The sequence below is a fragment of the Periplaneta americana genome, chromosome 3 (genome assembly GCF_040183065.1).
Source record: "Periplaneta americana isolate PAMFEO1 chromosome 3, P.americana_PAMFEO1_priV1, whole genome shotgun sequence".
Taxonomy (NCBI): domain Eukaryota; kingdom Metazoa; phylum Arthropoda; class Insecta; order Blattodea; family Blattidae; genus Periplaneta; species Periplaneta americana.
Window position 1 is genome coordinate 160944202 of NC_091119.1, and position 15645 is coordinate 160959846.

General features: G+C 35.4%; 1 protein-coding gene across 2 annotated transcripts in view; it reads right to left on the bottom strand.

Moving 5' to 3' along the window:
- Positions 1 to 12533: 12533 nt before the first annotated feature.
- The window catches only part of LOC138696778 (juvenile hormone esterase-like), a 100339-nt gene continuing 97227 nt past the window's right edge, over positions 12534 to 15645 (bottom strand). Inside the window, exon 10 of one of the 2 annotated variants that reach the window (XM_069822176.1) lies at positions 12534 to 12855. In XM_069822176.1, the coding sequence (XP_069678277.1) occupies positions 12672 to 12855 (184 nt within the window). In that variant the 3' untranslated portion in view covers positions 12534 to 12671. The remainder of the gene's footprint in view (positions 12856 to 15645) is intronic. The other variant, XM_069822175.1, reaches the window with a different exon arrangement.

The window sequence follows — 15645 nt, forward strand, 5'->3', positions numbered from 1 at the left end:
ATAATAATAATAATAATAATAATAATAATAGATTTTGGTTGGTTTATTTTATTGGGTTATTTTACGACGCTGTATCAACATCTAGGTTATTTAGCGTCTGAATGAAATGAAGGTGATAATGCCGGTGGAATGAGTCCGGGGTCCAGCACCGAAAGTTACCCAGCATTTGCTCGTATTGGGTTGAGGGAAAACCCCGGAAAAAAAACCTCAACCAGGTAACTTGTCCCGACCGGGATTCGAACCCGGGTCACCTGGTTTCGCAGCCAGACGCGCTGACCGTTGCTTCACAGGTCTGGACACTTTGGTTGATTCCGTGAGATCTGAGGTTTACACGTGAAGGAATTTATGCACTACTCCGCTCTGTTTTTCCTTTGTTTTGTTTTTTTGTTGTTTTTTTTCTGTCTGTTTATAGGTCTGTTTGTTGTTTTTTTTGTGTCTGGTTATAGGTCAAGTGTTATGAATAATCTATAACGAAGATATACAGGGTGTTTCCAACATGGTGTTACAAACTTTCAGGGATGTTGGCGAAGGGCACATGTATCAATTTGAGATAAGGAACCATGGGCCGGAAATGACTGAGTCGAAAGTTATAAGCAAAAATAGTTGTGTGGAAATGGAATTGTAATTTGGCACCACGTGTCCTTCTTCCCTTAACTTTTGGAACAGTCGTAAAAAAATGATATGGGCCGGATGTCTCCTACGAGGGTACTTGTCCCGATACAATCTGTGAGCTTGTCTACTGTTCCCATTGGCTCATCCGTATTCGAAAATCAGGTCTGCTTATTCCGCTCTCGTGTACTCCTCCATTTCACTAGGACTGATCGACTGGACACTGCAACTTGTACACATACACTGCTGTCTACAGACGTGCATATCAGGACCGACCATGTCCGTTACACATTATGACATTTGCATTGCTTTAATGTAGTTTCCTGTCCCCACCCCTCAGAGAGCGCACTGAATGGAATACTGTAAGTAGACAACGTAAACAACGTCAGATGAATACAGTAAGTGTAAGATGTACAGATAAATAGGCCTACATATAAATAAGGTGTACAGAGGAATAAAATTATTTCATTTCGACAGAACTATTTTTGCTTGTAACTTTCTACTCGGTCATTTCCTAACCAGGGTTCCTTATCTCAAATTGATACATGTGCCCTTCGCCATCATCCCTGAAAGTTTGTAACACCACCCCGGAAACACCCTGTATGTGACTTTGTGATACATTTTTGAACGCGTCTTAATGTGTGTAATTAATGTAACATGATTAAAGTACGTAGTACTATTTGAAAAATTTATGACGGCAGGTGTATCTTGTCCATAATGTAGTTACATGCACCACATCTCTACACTCATATTAGCCCCTCATTGTAACATAACTCTCAAAAACAAAAATTCCAATACCTATCCAAACAAAAAAGTTATAATAGGTGCACAAGATAAATGGGACACCCTGTATGTCAATTCAGTAATAAACTATTCTTGCAAAAATACTCATAACGAATTTCAGGTTTACGTTTATTTGCTGTAAAATTTTCATGATTGATTCTTTATCCAGGCGGAAACGTCTAGTTCGGAAAAGATGTAACTTCGTTCCTGAGATGATAATCTCCTTCATTATTATAATACATGACATTGGCATTCCAGTTGCCATGTTAGCTTGAATTAAGTCGCTAACAGACCAAAATCGAGCTCCTAATTCTAAGTACTTGTTAGCGCGATAAGCTATCATTAAATGCGTGGTGAAGTGCGAGATAAGCCAAGTTGTACTTAAATAAAGATTCAATAGGTGCTTAAATTTAAGAACGGTTGGTAAAATCGGTCCTAATTCTCTTGGCAATAAACGCTTAAGCCTTGGTTTTTCTGAACCGACGCATGCGAGTTGGGATAGTGAGTGGTTTCTATAACTGCGAGGTACGCAGTGGCGGTAGGATATTTCCTGCTGAACGTAACTCTAATAGATGCTGCTTTTTGGGCTCTCTAAATACTACATGTAATCGTTCGCCATTTTGGTTCTTTCATTGTCAGTTGCAACTATACTCGTTTCTGGAATCTGTAGAGTATAGAAACCGAAATAAATCCTTTGCGCAAGTAGTGAGGGTGCCAGTCCAATAAGCGCTCTGGGGGAAAGCATTGATTGAAGACAAGTGTCTTAGATGCCATCCTAAATATCACCTTCTGCCATGCGCATCTTACCCCTTAGCAACCGTGAGCTGATGCAGCCCGCAACGCACTCTCGCACTGATAGCTCCGCCCAATCGCTTGTCATCGGCTCCACTCAAATGCGTCGACTTACTCTACAAATTCCAGAAACGGAGTACAGTGGACTCTCCTAAGTTCGACTGAACAGAATTGAAAGTTAAGTCCAATAAGGGTAGTGGGTGTGGCAGGTGAAATAAATACAAATTCTTATTGGTTATCCATCAACGAATACAGTACTATACTTACATTTTCTGCACGCCCCGAGACTTGTGTATGCGCTTATAGTACCACAGTGGATTTCGACAGTTCCGTCTCACAAACGGCACAATTCTCAAATAGAAAAAGAACAGTTCATTAATTTAAAATCAGTGATTAAATATGGATGTCCTAATCAATAAAACAATAAAACAAAAGTATCACTACAAGACACAGAACCAATTCCCATTCAAATGGCAAACCCATTTCTTTGTGACCGTATAGAGGCGTGTCTAATTCTCCTACGTAAGCAGTCGAACTTGTTTTCTGTCGAACTTTCACTCTATAACAGGCATTGAACTCTATGTTAGCATACGAGGTCACTATTTGCCGCATCGTTAAACATTATCATGTAGTAGCTCTTAAGATATTCAATCAGTCTTACTGTAATTTTTGGGATCCATAGATAAATGTCTAAAGCTTTGGTTTTTCTGAACCGACGCATGCGACGTGCGAGGTGCGAGGCCCGCCTCGCACAAATCCGGACTACACGAGAGATAGTGAGTGGTTTCTATGGCTGCGAGGTGCGAGGTCTAGTATTACAATGCAGTACTAGTAGGCCGTGACTCCTATCTGACAAAAATCTCAATAGCCTGTGAATTATATAATAAGTTAATTAATTCGCATGGAATTTTCACATAGTTGTGCCAAAAATATTGTACATAACTAGCAAGAAAGTGTCCTTCGCGCACTCCTTTGGAAATTCGAATAAGCGCCTCACTCGTACACAAAAGTGTTGCTTACTGTCCTAGTTAGGTAAACAGCTATTCCTCGATACAAAATGTTTCTAAATTTCACATAATATAATCTGCTTGGAATTACTGATTTGTAAGTATTACAAGGTTACCATGAATATTTTACTTCGAAAAAGAATATGAATTAAAATACATAATAAGCATGTGGTCTAAATAAACATGTTTATTATTAGTGAGCCAATATTCTTCATACATAATCCATGATAGCGAGATATTACAAGAAGTATTTCCAATTCTCTTCATTTCTGTTTGTTAGATTATAGATTTATGTGAAAATCTATCAGTGGCCAGTTATTGTTGAAAACCATTCGCCTTACATACAGCCTTAAATCCTTTTTCCAAAATATTGCAAATGTATGCCTATCTATCTTGTGAAATATCTGAAATCCACCATTTTTGAGCTAGAGTGTTGAAATTTTTACTGAATATGGATATCAATATCATAATCACATATTGTACATTTCAGTCTTTTCTCATGAATACTTTAATAGTACATTATGCAACGAACCTATAATGATAGTAATTAAGACGCAAGTATGGATGTTTATTTATGCTTATTTATGGATAATATTCATACGAGCGTCTTAATTACCATTATAGGCAAGTTTCATACGACTTTTTATGCTCGACCATATTTCTAACTTGAAATTATTCAGATGTATACATTTTATTTGTATCTGACAAGATCGGAAGTGACCTTGTTCTAGGTCGTGAATTGTGAGATGTGCGCAGACGCGAAAGTATTGATTTTTTCCGAGGAACAATAATGTCATTGACCTTGATGTAATCCCGTTAAACTTGATATAACCTTGATTATTGAATTCGACATTGAAAAACGAGATGGTAAATTGAATTTATTTGAATATTATTTACAATTAACGCTAATTATTATAGTAACAGAACATAACCTTCTGCGACAGTATTGGATTTCCAGCCTCCGTGACTTTTCGCTAATTCTCTTTCGATTGCATATCCGAGAATAATAGACACTTGCGGTTTTATAACGATACAAAGCTGACATGTCATTGGCTGAACACCTGTAAGCTGAGTTGTCATTGGCTGAACACCTGTACTTTAATGAGTAGGTGTACTTTAATGACATGCATTAAAGGACTGCTACCAGGTGTATAATTACTACATTTCGGCATGGTCGAGCATAAACAAAATTAAACTTCATTTTTTTTTTTGTTTTAGTATTCTTAGTGAAAATCCAGTTTCTAAATATATATATATATATATATATATATATATATATATATATATATATATGTATATATATAATTTTTAAATGTAACTTTTTATTAAAGAAAACACTGCATATTGTGCAATGGATAGTTAGTAATGTCCTACTCTAATTGTTTCATTAGTAAAAAGAATATAATTTCTTTAATATTCAAACATGCGTCGTGCATTACAGACGCTTTGTTCGGTTCAAGTGTGTCGAGTATGGCAAACTTCGATATTTATCGATGTTCGTTCTGCAGAAGAGGCCTGTCGTGTTTGTTCCATCTGGTTATAAAAATATTCACTGTCCCCCACGCCCACCCTCCATTATTTTAGCCGCTTAAGAATTTTTGCACAGATCTTTCGATTAATTTTTCATGTGAAATTAGACGAAATGTATAATGTCTTGGTTGCCTCTCTCATGTTCGTACAGTGCAGGATACTAGTTCAAACATTAATAAAAATAATAATATAGTTTTACGTATAATTCTGTAGAAGTAAAACTATGTTGAACGCAGCCAATCAAAAGTTCTATTTCACAACAGAGATATTAATGAATAAGTATGCCAAGTTTCATCAGTCTAGGTTTAACCACTGAGAAATAAAATGAATACTTATCGTTGAAAACGTAGACAACTTATTTTAAGAAATAATCAAATTTAAAGCTTTGGTTTCGTATAACTCATGCATTAACACAACTTCTACCAAATTGTATAAAATTATACTTATCATTAAGATATTGAGATAAAATTTTCACAAAAATACTTCTCATGAAATCATACATTTTTAGCGCGAAAATAGTAAAACTGATCAATTTTTTTCAAAATGTCAGTAGTCCATCACCTTAAAAGAGTTGCTTAGATTTCACTTTCACATCTAAACGTTTCTTTATTTTCTTACTAATACATTATCCCACAAGGAGTTACATGACCGATAAGCATTTCAACACCTACAGAATATCACCACTATCTATAACATTTGATCTATTTTTAAAATCATTAAAAGGGTTACAATGTAAACTACATATTCCTATATCCAAAGTGTTTACATTCTTATCTTCTTCCTCCATTCTTCTCTTGCCTCCCAATCCCGTTCTTCCATGCCTCTCTCCTTCATTCCACTTCTTATATCGTCCATCCAAGTTTTCCTTGGTCTTCCCCTCTTTCCTCTTCCTGCCGGAATCCATTCCAAAATCTGTCTGGGCAATCTTGTTTCTGGCATTCTACGTACGTGGCCATACCATTCTAATTGCTTGTAACTAACGAAATCTAACAATGTACTATTAACTCTCATTTCTTGTCTAATGGTTGTGTTTCGAATTTTTTCCAATTTAGAATGTCTAGTGGAACGTTTAAAACAATTCATTTCAGTGGAGAGGAGTTTCAATCTCAGATTCGTGTTTAAATGCCACGTTTCCGCCCCATACATTATAGTACTACTTATTATAGATTTATATATTTGGAATTTTGTTTCAATTATTATTGTCTTATCCCACCAAACCCCATAGAGCATAGCTATTGCCGATCTACCTTTCTGAATTCTATATTTTATGTCACTTTCCTGGCTGTATGTTGAGTTAATTTTTATCTGTAGTAATGTCACGAGAGGTCTGAGATCTGCCGATAAATCCACGAGCGAAGCTCGTGGATTTATCTGGGAAATCTCAGACCTCGAGTGACATTTATTAGGACTATTTCGTGAATAAAATAAAAATGTAAATAATATATCCCTAAAATTCGATCACAAAATGTTAATAATTGTATATTAACGAATACTTAACCTATTCAGACATTGTGAGATGAATATCGATTATTGCAATAAAGAAATTCGATGTTATTATTCAGTAATACCAATTGCGAAAATCAAAATACAGGTTTAACATTGTTAATTACATGTACTGCACTTTTCTCTTATTATTATAACAAATACATTTTCATTATCTGCTGAAATCATAATTTAATTTAACAGTAACAGTGGGGACAGCTATATACCAATGCTTATGTATTCACAGCGAGACATGTTGCTACACAGTGAAGCCATCTCTGTATAGATAGGCCTAATTAAAACACGAATTCTATTACGCCATACGAAAGGCAGTTTGATCAAAGACATTATTACTATGCAAGGTCGAGTTTGATATGCGATGATGTTACATAAATTTGAACGTCTATTAATTGTTCAATTTCAATACAAATGTTATAGGCTACAATTTTATAGGTTACGTTAGGCCTACCTGTGGAAGCAGGACCAATGTCAGCTGTGCCTTGTTTCGACCGTTACAATGAGTGCTACACGAAAGCATTTTTTATAGCTCGACAAACGCATTCTCGCTGTAGTAACGGAACTAAAGCTGCATCTACACAGTTCAATATTCCAGTCGCGTATGCGTGCAATCTGGGAAGAATAGAATCAAGTTTAAAAGGTACGTTCAATTAAGATGCATAAGGATTTTGTGTCTACATGATGCGCCGTTTTGAACGTGGTCTTCACTGCGTAAATATATTAATTAATATTAAATATCAATCTTGCATTCATTGCTTTAAAGTTGAAAGAAAAGTTTAACCGTGTAGTTGCATCTTAATGTATTCATATTCATCAATTTACGGGGAAACAGTTGGCGACAACGACTAAACAAAAGAACGACCATGCGATAAATTGATAGCGATAAATCTAGCTGCAGACATTATCGCAAAGTCTGACTGTGATTGGTTGGAATTCAAAATTTCATTACACTTCATTGGTCGAAAATGGAATGACGTCATATAAACGAAATAGTCCCCAAATATTCACACTCCTCACATCCTTTGATACATCCCATTCCTTCTTCAAAAACCAAATCTGTCATTTCCTCCTCACAGGATATATATAGTGTTTTCTCTAAATTTATTTTGAAATCCCATTTATTGTATTCTTCTATAAGTTTTCTGGTCATACATTCTATGTCCTCATAGCCCTGTGCTATAACTAGGTGGTCGTCTGCAAATAACATAGTATAAATTGTAGAATTCTCAGTAGGTCTCTTTACACTTCGTCTTCCAATTTTGTAAAGCAAGAAGTTTGTTTTCTACTTTATTCTTTAACTAGCCGTACCCGTGCGCTCCGCTGCACTTATTAGAAATAAATATAAAGTAATTACATAATTAAAATAGAACATTGGATCCAGGGAACATTCGTGTTTGATAGATGAATAAATCGTTTAATATGTTACTTAATTTAAATTGTGTCTAAATAATTAAAATGCTGTCATTTTGGTCCAGAGACCACTCATTTGGTGCAAATATAATTCGTTTAACATTTTTCTAAATTAGTCTTGAATATTCCTTTAATAAATCACTCCAAATTAATACAGTTGATTGTGTACGAAGATCATTTTTATGTTAACCTTACTGTGCATAACTTAAATAGTGATGCAGCAAATAATACAATCAACTATATATAACTTAAATATATTTCTTTCTTTCGAAAATGTAAGAATTTACGATCTCCTATGCTCTACTGCCATAGAATGAATAAATTTGTTTTTCTTCCTACTAAAAATTTTAATATTTTGCACATAGAAGTTACGGAACAACGACACTATAATCTGAGGCGGCGGTGGAAATGTACCGTATTGTATTGTTATTTTAAAACTCTTGTATATCCTTAAATATCAGTCCTATCAAAATTTTGCCTGGAATAAAACTTATCGGAAATCATTTTTAAAGAAACCTTTGTTATGTAATATTTTTCACAAAAATCAATAATAAGCGAGATATTTCGGTTTATTTAATTCATGCCACCTTATAACCCCCCTTTTAAATAAAGTATTTTGAATGCTATATAGCCTAAAATCTAAGTTACAACGAACTTAATTTATGTTCCAATTTTCATCGAAATCCGTTCAGCCATTATCGCGTGAAAAGGTAACAAACAGACAGACAGACAGACAGACATACAAACAAAAATTTCAAAAAAGCGATTTTCGGTTTCAGGATGATTAATTATATATGTTAACACCAATTATTTTTAGAAAAGCGAAAATTACCAGAAAAATTTCGCTTACAGATTTATTATTAGTATAGATACTTCCCATTATTTCTTTAGTGGGACGGAGTCATAAGCTTTTTATAAATCAACCTATACAAAATGTATTGATTGTATTTTGACACTTTTCTTTTCCATTAACTGTTTAACCACAAAAATGTGATCAGGTGTTGATCTCCCTGCTCGAAAACCTGCCTATTCCTCATCCTCTTTCCCTTTATATTCTGCTTCTAGTATATGTTTCAACATTTTTCCATATATTCTACTGATTGTATTGAGTACTTCGATACCTCTATAATTATTTCAATCATCCTTCTTTCCATTTTGAGTGATTTCATCATATCACCTCTTTGGTTACAGACCACATGGTTTTCATTCCGTTCGTACACGTTTACGTCAGCTATAGACGAGTCATAACTTTGAAAACTTTTTTTTTTGCCGTTTGGAGGTTGAATGTTGTTTGAAACGCTTTAAAAATTTTTCTGCTATCGCATTGTCCGCGCAATTTCTATTTTGATAGATGTGTAACCAAGTCGTAGGGACGTTGGCAAACTCACGCTAAAGGAAATCGATGTTTTGTTGTGGCTAAGACTATACACCACAGTATAATTAAGAAAAACAATAAATAAAACAAAATTAAGACAAATATTCTCATGATAAACTTGATTCTCTAATTAATAAAACTTGAATTGATAGATTTAGACATTCTTATCAAAGTTCTAATCATAATTTCTACAGAAGTTACTGCAGATTACGGTATTTAGCATTTAAGTCAATTCGGCATATAGGAATAAAACAACGATAACAAAGACATTCATGGCTGAGAAATAATAAACCTTAGCTTTCGCCTTTTTGTTTAGTTTAGTCCCTGTCCGAAGACAGGCCTGAACTTCACAAATGATACCAACATTGCACCACTTATGAAGCAACTAGGCCAGGAGATAATGGGATTAATATTAATATTTATAAGTAATTAGGCATTTCTTTACGCTTCGTTATAACAGGTAATCATAGAGTTTATAACTTTTCTGTCCTTAACCTCATATTGCTACCAGATATTGGTTATACCTTTAGATAATGCTCAAGTAGGCATAACTATCTCTTCAACCACACAAAGTGCAAGCGTTGTCGCTAGAAAAGGTGTTTTCTACCTCACTCGTCCTTCAGTTACCAAGATAATATGTTGGGGCAATATTGGAAGTTGCACATTAAAAAGTGGCCAACAAGTTTTAATGCAAACAGTCTGGTAAAAAATTCCGTCATTTATACCATAGGCTTATATAGGTCTACAGGCAAGGATAGAAATAAGTGAGAAATGAACGTCTGAATTTCTTCAGTGGTGTGAGAAAACGTTAAATAAATAATATGATCGAGTGGAAAAGTTATAAAATTTGGGCAGTAGGGTAGCCTCATCTGTATATTCTTACTGTCATCCTCTGAGGCGTTTAGTGCTGAGAGGAATGCGGTTCCGACTAGTCTAGCGCGGTAGTGGAGTGGGAGGGGATAGTGACAGCGGCAGTCTGGAAGGAAGTACAGTCATACTGAAAACATTCGCCCATTTACGAGAGCAGTATGCCTATTAGTTTTCTAACGTATTTTTGGCGAGATAGAGATACAACCATTCGTATCTACGTGTTCAGAGAAGGAAAGTATTGTAGAAAATTGTATTTATTTATTTATTATTTATTTATTTATTTATTTATTTATTTATTACTTATTTATTGTTTATTTTGGTGCAGTTAAGGCCATCATACCACCAGAAATACAAATACAATAAAATACATAAAAAGAAAAATCATAATACAACTACAATAATATAAATGAAAGAAGAATCATACTATAAAATTTACTGATTAGTAGAATTGAATTAAAATTGTAAAGTAATCAATTTAAATATACTGTACTGCTGAACTCACTTGAGAAGTATAACTACTTGATTTGTATTTTAAGATATCACCAACAAAAGATTTTCGCATGACATAGGAATCTGTTTTTCACGATACCAATCACAAATATTCTAAAATTCCAATAGAATAAAACCAAAAATTTTCCACAGCATGTTTCCTTAAAAATGACCTGTAGCGGTGAAATATTTAATGAGTAATTCATATAATATTAACATACTTAACATCAGGGAAAAGACTGAAGACTGCATATTTTTGGACGATTAATACTTCCCACTCCGCTCGGCTCGGCTTGGCTGTAGCAACAAAAGAATCTACCTGCAACCCCCCCGCACCGATGGCAAGAATACCCCAGGTCCCAGCGCTAAACTCGTCGGAAGAAGACAGTACTTACAAATGGGATTTAAGGAATCCGGAAGTTCATTACCGCCCTCACATAAGCCCGCCATCGGTCCCTATCCTGAGCAAGATTAATCCAGTCTCTACAATCATATCCTATCCCTCTCAAACCCATCTGAATATTATCCTCCCATCTAGGGGAGACTCGGCTAATTCCGCAATATTAACATGTAAATCTATCATATTTTTATCAAAATGTGTATTGAAAAATATTATCAAGGTATGTAGACATGGACGAAACCTTTCATTACCAAATGAGATAAAGATACCTATTAAAATGCAAATATATTTAGTTGTACATACATTACAGTTGAAAAAGATCAACTCGGGTAATCCTGCAACAGTGCGGATAAATCCGCAATAGGACTTGGCTAATTCCGCAGTAGTAAATAATGAAATACATTATGAAAGTAACATAAAAGGAACAATTTATATGTAACAATGCTCACTTTCTTCACAGCTGTGTAGCAAAACACGAAAAACAGCCAACTTTCGATGTTTCACTGTATTGCCGACAGAGGTGTCGACCAATATCCTTGATTTTTTTCTATAGCACTGCAGAGGACATGTCTCCCGTCGACAGCCTCTCAAAACTTACGTTCAAGGTATTGTAAAGCAGCAGTAAATCATATGTGCATTACTGCGGAATCAGCCGTACTGCGGCATTAGCCGAGTTTCCCCTACATCTCGGCCTCCCCAAAGACGTACCATTATAATTGTTCTTTTCTTATTAGCTTTCATTGTTTCTTTACTTATTTGTAACTTTTATTATTCTGTTAACTGCCATTGTTTGTTTTTCTGTTTGTTTAATTGTTTGTCAATTTTCCTACTCTGTTAACTTCCATTGCTTGTTTGTTTGTTTGCCGTTTTTCTTACTCTGTTATCTTTCATTGTCTATTTGTTCTTTTTTGTTTTGTATGCTTTGTCTAATGACAGCCTCTAATTTGAGGAAGCTCTGGTAAATTAATAACTACCCTCCGGTCTCCCAACTAGCACTATATGCATTTCTGGATTCGCCCGTACGTGCTACATGCCCTGCCCATCTCAAATGTCTGGATTTAATGTTCCTAATTATGTCAGGAGAAGAATATAATACCTGCAGTTCTGCGTTGTGTAACCTTTATGTTCTACCATTGTTGTTGTTGTTATTATTATTATTATTATTATTATTATTATTATTATTATTATTATTATTATTGATACTTCAGGTAGATCGGGACGAATGTGTTCGGGACCAATCGTGGAACTTCGTACAGTAGTGGAAGGAGTTGGACTGTAGTAACTACAATTCACAAAGATTCCTGTGTATTGGTCTTAGCCGGGGAAGGTGGAGTGGAGAGTTAAGGAGAAATCTGCAGTGACTCAATTGAGTTAATAGTGACCAGGCCTGGTATTAATTAATGTTTAAATAAGGATTCAAACATCAATTTTTATTTACTAAATTTCTCTTCTTTGCGGAGCTTCATAGGTTTCTCGTGCTACAGAACAGACAGAAGATGTAATGTTTTTTCCAGAAAATATGGAAAAGTTACTCGTGTTCTATTGTAACCAGTGACGTTGAGTCAAGCCAATGTAAGAGCTGTTTTCTTGTTAATCTCGTCAGTATGTAATAATGATTTACTTAGTTCTTGCACTCAGATAAGGGTTTCAAAATGCTGAGAAACTGTTTAATTATGCAGATTTATTCTTTTTATTTTGTAACATACTAAATGTGGACAAATTTATTGACATCTAAATATCTATTTTGTAAGTAATTATGTCAAATGGCACTGAATGGTTTAAGAGCGAGGATATTATACCATTAAAATATTGATTCCTATTTCGAAATACATTTAACATTCCAGCAGAAATTTCTCAATATTCTAATACTAGTACTGCACACGACCAACTCCAACGTCAGGGCCGATTATCCGCACAAGGAGTGCGTCGTGTAGTTTCTGGTCAACTGATCCCAGAAGTTCATGATGTTGTTCAGCAGGTTGTGCTTCAGCGTGAGATTGGTGTCGATGTCCAGGTAGGGAAACTCCCTCTGTGTCAGCGGAGGCCACGTGATGTCCTGCAGCAACGGGTCTGCCTCGGGCGTCGGGTTTCTGTAATTAAGAATGGAGATAATTATATTGGGCCGCATTTTAAAGATCTCGGTTGTTGCCTGGTTTGCTGACATTCTTGATTTAGTGTTATTCCTTTATTTAGCTAAGTTTTAACGAATTTTGTAACTAAACTCCGTTTCTGGATTCTGTAGAGTAAGTCAGCGCATTTGGGTGGAGCGAATGGGTGGACCTATCAGTGCGGGAATGTATTGCGAGTTGCATTGGCTCATGACCGCTAAGGGGTAAGATGCGCTTGGAATCTTAAATTGCAGTAGAGTTCAGATTAGAATAATCCCATCTCTGTAGTCGTTGGCGCGTTTTAAGTAATGCCTTCTCTCCAGAGCCTTCATTGGACTGTCCCCCTCCACTCACCACTTGCAGAAAGGACTTGTTTCGTCTTCTATACTCTACAAATTCCAGAAACGGAATATATGTAGTTTACGTAGCTGTGATTATAACGCTGAGTACCCAGCTAGTTTGTGTAGCTCATTATGGTCGACGTATTTACGGAATAAATCTTCAAGACTGTGATGAGATGAAACTTGTTGCAGATTGGGAGAAGGAAGAAGAGAAAATTATGAAAAATTAATATAAATTAGCCGTAACGAATTTACGTACAGCAATCTCAATAATCACATGCATAGCGATAGGCACTCCTTCATACGAAAAACATCGGTGTCTCAATTTTTATTATCCATGCTGTTTAACTCCGTTAGTATTATGGACGTACAATTGACTTATCTGACAATAATTGATATTACAATAATATTAATACTATGCATTATAATGATTAGAGATTAATCTTTGAAGTTAGCCACCGGCGTGGCTCAGTCGGTTAAGGCGCTTGCCTGCCGGTCTGAAGTTGCGCTCGGGCGCGGGTTCGGTCCCCGCTTGGGCTGATCTCCGCTTGGGTTTTTTCCGAGGTTTTCCCTACCGTAAGGTGAATACCAGGTAATCTATGGCGAATCCTCGGCCTCATCTCGCCAAATACCATCTTGCAATCACCAATCTCATCGACGCTAAGTAACCTAATAGTTGATACAATCTTTGAAGTTAAATTAGTACGGAGTTTGTGCAATGAGCCAATGACTTGAAGAGTAATGGCACGAAGTGCTGTACGATTAAAACAAATGACGTTCGCATCAGGGAAAACAACACACATAAAATAATGCTTTCAATAGTAGGTTGTGTTTTGTAATACAAGAAATAAACATTGTCTCTGCTGTAAACTTTCAAATCAAATGTTACTGTTTTACATGCACTATTATTAGTGAAACGTTAGAGTCTAAATTACAATAATCTTTGTTGTAAAATTTTAACTTAAAATACAGATAGGCCCTACAACAGTAACACAGGCACTGCTCTCAATGAAATGTTTAAGCCTATATTACAATAATCTTTGCTGTAAAATTTTAACTTAAATGTTACTGTGTTATAAGTACAGGTCTTAATCAAATGTTTAAGCATAATATTACAATAGTTTTTGGTTTAAAATTTTAACTTAAATTGCTACCGTGTCATAGATTTAATTAAATGTTTAAGTCTAATATTACAATAATATTTTATGTAAAATTTTAATTAATACACTGGTACAAATATAATATAGGTAATACTCTTAATGAAATGCATTAGCTTATATTATTATACTATTTCCTGCAAAATTTAACTTAAAATATCGGTACTACTACAATACGGGTATTGCTCTTGTGTGTAAGTGTACTTTTCAGTAAAATTGTTAAATTGCTTGTTCTCAGCTTTGTGGAAAGGAATGTCGGCATCCACCATCATTTCATACAGATCTCTGTCAAATTCGTCCGCTGGTACTGAATTACTACTTGAAAGAATATCGTTAGACTCATTTCTTTCTATCAACTTCATATGTCTTTTTCTCTCTTTTGGAATACAGTGCTGCTGTCAATACCGTCCGTTAAAACGGATTACCGTATGTCAGTTTTGCGTAAATTACAATAATTATTAGGTCGCCACTTACACAGAAACATTGTCTTCCGAATTCCTGTATCCACTTCCGTACTTTTGAACTTGTTTAGGCATCTTTATTTCAACTAGTAGTTCATAAGATAATAAACATTGCTAAACTGAAGTATACTGTACTGTACTTGTTCAAGAGTAAGGAACCTGTTGTAGAGCGACCCCGTTTTGCGCGTTATTTGTTGTGATTGTAAGCAGAGTCCGTACTGAAGGAAAAGGAGAAAAATAGGATACGGAGAGAAGGAGAAAGAGAAGGAAGAGAATGAAAACTATGAGATGAAGGAAGAGAAGTAAGAAAAAATGAATAATAGCATATGAAGACGAGAAGACAAAGAGAAGGAAGAGTAGGAGGACAATGTGTTGAAGGAAGAGAAGGAAAAGCAGGAAAAAAGAGTAGGATATGAAGAGAAGAAGACAGAGGAGAAGAAGGGGTAAGAAGGCGATGAGATGAAAGAGAAGGAGAAGCGGGAAAAGAAGAGTAGGATATGAAGAGAAGAAAACGGAAGAGAATGAAGAGTAGGGAGACGATGAGATGAAAGAGAAGGAGAAGCGGGAAAAGAAGAATAGGATATGAAGAGAAGAAAACGGAAGAGAATGAAGAGTAGGAAGACGATGAGATGAAAGAGAAGGAGAAGCGGAAAAAGAAGAATAGGATATGAAGAGAAGAAAACGGAAGAGAATGAAGAGTAGGGAGACGATGAGGTGAAAGAGAAAGAGAAGCGGGAAAAGAAGAATAGGATATGAAGAGAAGAAAACGGAAGAGAATGAAGAGTAGGGATACGATGAGGTGAAAGAGAAGGA